The sequence below is a fragment of the Wyeomyia smithii genome, chromosome 2, assembly GCF_029784165.1.
Source record: "Wyeomyia smithii strain HCP4-BCI-WySm-NY-G18 chromosome 2, ASM2978416v1, whole genome shotgun sequence".
Lineage (NCBI taxonomy): Eukaryota > Metazoa > Arthropoda > Insecta > Diptera > Culicidae > Wyeomyia > Wyeomyia smithii.
Genome location: NC_073695.1, coordinates 187,536,380 through 187,541,447, shown reverse-complemented (window position 1 = coordinate 187,541,447; position 5,068 = coordinate 187,536,380). Strand labels below are relative to the sequence as shown.

Genomic DNA, 5,068 nt, shown 5'->3' with positions numbered 1-5,068 from the left:
CTTTTCATCGCCGAATGTAATATGTTTGTTTGAATTCAATAAAAAAAAAAAAACAGCTGATAAACCCAGCTGTCAACCCAGCACAACACAAAAATGCACACACAAAGAAAATATTACCAAGCGAACACGTGAAAACATCGTTAATTTATGTTAACCTGAATGTTTTCATTGGTTTAGGTAGGTTTAAGTATACATATAATACGCAAAAAATAGGTGAAAACAACGCAACAGCTCAATAAATTGCGAATGCCTAATTTGGGATAAAAATTTGTATGAAGTTTTTGATATTGATATCGATGATTCAAGGTATTCAATTTTACCTAAATGATGACTTCCGTGCAGGTACTAAAAAGCAGAGTCAATGGTATATAGAGTCGCGCGGAGAAAATCTATCGTTTCGGCAACACAGTTTTTGTGCCGTTTGTTGCCAAGAACTATACAGTTCTGTTTTTCACCATGCATAAGCGAATATCATTTTTTGAAATTCTTCACAAGGTACACAGTTTTGAAAGATTACACCGGTGATGTTTTGTTAAATTTAAGTGAACCAGTGTACAGGTTTAATGTTGGATTAAAATGTGTAAGTAAAACTTCGGAAAAACACATATTCTTTATTACGCTCAATTACAACACTTTTCATCCACTCCTAACATTATCACCTTGTTTATTTACATTGCTCGATTGGTTCCCTCGTTTGACACTGATTTGGTTCCTTTGGTTTCATCTTTGCGGGACTCTTAAACATAGACTCTGCTAAAAAGAGGTTGGCCGAAAAAAACAAAAAAAACACGAAAGACCACGGGGGGGTACGAGGGGTACAAAAAGTGATCAAAACATGACCACGTGGCTTAGGAACGGCCCCTTCAGAGTTCCAAGCGAAGTGAAAATCCCTTACAGAATGTTAATTTTTCCACGCGCGTGAAAAATACAGGCTACAAAAATTTTGCTTTGCTTAGAACTGTAAACAAATTCTATTGAACGAAATCGAAGATTGTAGATCGCAACTTTTTCACTTGGGTTTACTTTTTTCACTCATGTAAACACTATAGACAATATATTTATAGACATGCGGAGTGAATGGCAGCAGCACTGATATCGCTGGTTTTTTGTACATATTGTTGTTATTTGTCTGTTAATTAGTTCTGTTCACTAATGAAAAAAGCCGCAGCAAGCGAGAACTTGACTGTTCAGTGTGTTTATATTCATTTCATTTTCATTTCATTTCGCCCAAAAGTGTAAACTCGTGAGTTTTGCTTCGCTTAAACTGTAAACTGCAGGCAGTTGAAATACCGAGTTCTCACGACAAATTTCGCTAGCGAAAATTTACGCTTTTTCACCTGTCAACCCAACAAACAATTTTGTTGGATAACGGCTTGTTAAGCTATAGTTCAACTGAAATCTACTGAATAATAGCATATTAAACTGTAAATCAACAAAACTGTTTGTTGGGAAACTTTTCACTTCGCTTGGAACTGTAAACTACCGCAAATTTGGGTGCTTGCAGTTGACAGTGCATTTAATACGACATACTGAGTAATTTTCATCCATTCTGATATGCAAAACTTTTTCGTGTAATAAAAATTATAACCAAAAAATCCCTTTGTTCAATAATAGCAACAAACGTTTGGTGCTAACTGGCGTTTCATATCACATGGCTTTTCTTCCAAGAAAGTAAAAGTGTTGTGAAGTATAAAAAAGGCAAATAACGAGGAAGCATACCCAGAACAAAATTATTTACCGGTAGGAACGCAAATATCCTTTCTTTAAGTTCTTTGTATCAAATGTAAAATGATTAAAGAAAATACCATCGGTATCATGACCACATTCTGTTTGATTGCTTAAACTCCTGTGTAGTACTATAAAAGCGTTCACGATGGTGGCGGCTTTGCTTCGGCATTTGTTGCGATTCCAGCGCCAATTGTGTACCTAAGTAATTCCCCAAGCTGCACGATTGAAATATTAAACATTAAATTTCTTTTCAGGCAGCACAGTTGCAATGTCATCTTCAGCTAGACCAAAAAGTCCATCACAACACAATCTAGTGTGGATTGATATGGAGATGACCGGTTTGGACGCGCAGAATGATAGAATTCTTGAGATTGCTTGTATAGTAACTAGCAAGAATTTAGATATTCTGGATTCAGGAATAGATGTTGTTATACACGAACCTGACGAAGTGTTACAAGAGATGGACGAGTGGTGCGTGATCAATCACGAGAAAACCGGTCTAACCCAGGCAGTTCGAAACTCCCAAGTAAACTTGGAGGAAGCTGAAAACATTGTTCTGGATTTTGTTAAGAAACATTGCCCAGAAAAGGCTTGCCCTTTAGCGGGGAGTTCCGTTTACATGGATAGGATGTTTCTGTGTCGCTACATGCCACGACTAAACGCTTATCTACATTACCGGATCGTGGATGTCAGTACAATTAAGGAACTATGCAAGCGCTGGAACGGGGCCATTCTTAGCCACGCGCCGCCCAAGCGCTTCAAGCATCGTGCATTGGAAGATATCGAGGATAGTATAAAGGAACTACAGTACTATCGATCTTTCATGTTTTCTTCCAATAAACCCTAGGATAGACGCATTTTGAATTGAGAAATACACATTAAAGTCGTGAATAACACTGGTTTTTAAGTTCAAGTACGCTTTATTACACGATTGCAGTTTTTTATCCAAATAAATATGGTTTCGATTAGTAATACATTAAAGATGTCTTGCTTTCAAAGCAATATTACTGCGTTCACTGCTTTTTTACCTGTGTTCGAATATTGACAAGTTCTACAAAAAAGTAAGTCCTGTGGCAATTGCTCCTGAAACCAGCAGCATGACATAGCCGGTGTTGTATACCTCCTTAATGCTAAGAAACTTGCCAATATCCCAAAACAAGTGACGGACACCGTTCGTAGCGTGAAATGCGAACGGATAGGCTAGCGTAAATTTGAGTGCAAACAAAGTCGGTCCATTGAGACCCTCGAGCATGGTTAGATAGTGGTTGGCATCGTGTGGCAGAACCAGAGCTCCTAGACCCAGCAAAGTAGCGTATCCAGCTAAAGTCATGCCGGTCATACGATGTGTAATCGAGAGCATACTGGTCAGCTGTGGTGCGTAGATCGTCAGATGCGGTGACTGCGGACGCTTCAGCCGAGCATTTCGGTCATCGTGTGATTCACCCTGACGATTTTCCGGCTGAACCGATCTCAAAACAATAGTGCGAGCTGCCAGCAAAGGTGCAGCAGGGCTGTAGCTCTGCAGCAAAGTACGACGGCAGGCGTTTCTGAAAGAACGTTTGCAGATCAGCAGATTTGTTTTATCTTATCAACCAACCGGCTTTTGTACATGTTATTATAGGCATATGACAGAATTAAATGTTGATTTCCGCGATTTTGATAGTGATCAAACATTTACATGATTAAATTTCAGGAAAAAGGTTGACATCGGATATAAAAGGATGTTTGCTTGTATTTTTCCCGAAACTTCAGTTTTATTATGTAATATTTCAAAAATCCAAAACGTCGCATACAATAATAGTTTATTTTTGTTTGATATGACTAGGTTTAAAACAACTCACCTCAGAATGATAGCAGCCATCACGTAGGTACTTATTTTCACAAAATAAATGCCCAACACAATAAAATTCAAATAAGAATTTCAACTTTTTCGGCCTGGTTTAGTTCGCAAAAATAACGTAATGACAACTGGGATTTGACAAGCCGTTCAAGGTCAGTATTTGACACATAAAAGCAACATTAGTCCCAAATTATCACCATCATTGAGCACGATGGCACAAAAAAGCTTTTATGAAATGTTTAGAAATTCGAAACACTTACTCACCAAAGTGCGAGGGGAGTGAAACTGAATATCTCACCAAAAATTGAAAAGGGCGCATGTGCCATGTCTAAACATATTGAATTCTCTCGTTTTTAATCAATATTTTTTTTAATTATTTGTACGGGTACGGGTTTTCACAAGTTTAACTGAGTATACCACTGGCATCGCAAAGACAAGAAAATGATATGATATTTCTAACCCGAGTTCCCCGATGTTTTTGAAAAATGTCTGCAACTGCTTGGAAACCCGGAAAAATTTGCTTGAAATCTGATAAATATAAAGGACCTCTGACGAAAATCTGTAGAATCTATAAAAAACCTGCATATATCAGCGAACTAATAAAAATCTGCACACAACCTCTAAAATTTGCATCCTGCAGGCAAATCTGCACATTTTGTATTCTTGTTTCTAACTGAAAGTGTGTAACACGATAAGGACATCTTCAGCGATAATCTATTTTAGGAACAATTTTATACTACATTCACACCAACTAAACCTGAATAGAACTGGCTAATGCCTTGTTCAGGCTACACCACATATCACCTGATATCGCCAGTTGATATCGGATATCACTTCGGGTGTTCACACTTCAGTGAGATGATATGGTTTGATATTTGCTTTGGTAATTTAAAAGAGAAGAAAACAAATTTAGGATACAGATGTAAGCTAGTTGGTCAGATGCGCTAAACAGCGCAATAGATGAGACGACGTTACTAATATTTAACAACATTATGGTGAACTAGCATTACTGCCAGCAAAATATGCGTTTATAATCCAACCGTGAACGCTTAGATGTAGTGCTTAAATGCATTTGGAGAAAGCTTTTATTTTGTTCGTGCCAAAGTGCCAAAAACGAGCGTAAAGCGAGCGGTGATTCTTAAAAACTGGTGTTCTCTGTTCATTCGCGTACTTCAGCAGCGACCGAAACAACAACGAACGAATGCATGAAATTAATCATATGGATTAAGTTTGAAGACTTTTATTAGCTTTCTTTTTGATAATTAAATTAATTATTGTTTTTCTTGTTTTCTCAACGCAAATATCAAAAAATGACATCTCGAGAGTGCACAAATAAGCAATTATATTAAGGGTTGCTATCTGCAGCATTTCATTGGCTCGCTATTTCGCCTTTTTAACATTATATCAGATACATACAAGCATTTTTATTTAGATAATTGATCATCTTTTGGACTATAATGATTTGTTTTTAAGGTGAGCTTTTATTCAAATAAATCTTTT

The 5,068-nt window shown here is 37.2% G+C and overlaps 2 protein-coding genes across 5 annotated transcripts; one reads left to right on the top strand and one right to left on the bottom strand.

The window, feature by feature from the left end:
• Positions 1–1,325: 1,325 nt before the first annotated feature.
• Positions 1,326–2,622, top strand: LOC129721885 (probable oligoribonuclease). 4 transcript variants are annotated; one of them, XM_055674972.1, is made up of 3 exons: positions 1,326–1,740; positions 1,855–1,922; positions 1,983–2,622. In XM_055674972.1, the coding sequence occupies exons 2-3, from the start codon at positions 1,874–1,876 to the stop codon at positions 2,573–2,575; spliced, it is 642 nt and encodes a 213-aa protein (XP_055530947.1). In that variant the 5' UTR covers positions 1,326–1,740; positions 1,855–1,873; the 3' UTR covers positions 2,576–2,622. The 4 variants fall into 4 exon arrangements, with proteins under 4 accessions (XP_055530947.1, XP_055530946.1, XP_055530949.1 ...); XM_055674971.1 differs by having other exon boundaries at positions 1,327–1,740; positions 1,799–1,922; XM_055674974.1 differs by lacking the exon at positions 1,855–1,922 and having other exon boundaries at positions 1,328–1,671.
• A 6-nt stretch (positions 2,623–2,628) lies between these two features.
• On the bottom strand, positions 2,629–3,730 carry LOC129721886 (succinate dehydrogenase cytochrome b560 subunit, mitochondrial-like). Its single transcript, XM_055674975.1, has 2 exons — positions 3,570–3,730; positions 2,629–3,275 (listed from the first exon to the last, which is right to left on the bottom strand). Exons 1-2 carry the CDS (start codon positions 3,587–3,589, stop codon positions 2,780–2,782), a joined length of 516 nt encoding a protein of 171 aa, XP_055530950.1. The 5' UTR covers positions 3,590–3,730; the 3' UTR covers positions 2,629–2,779.
• Positions 3,731–5,068: the final 1,338 nt, after the last annotated feature.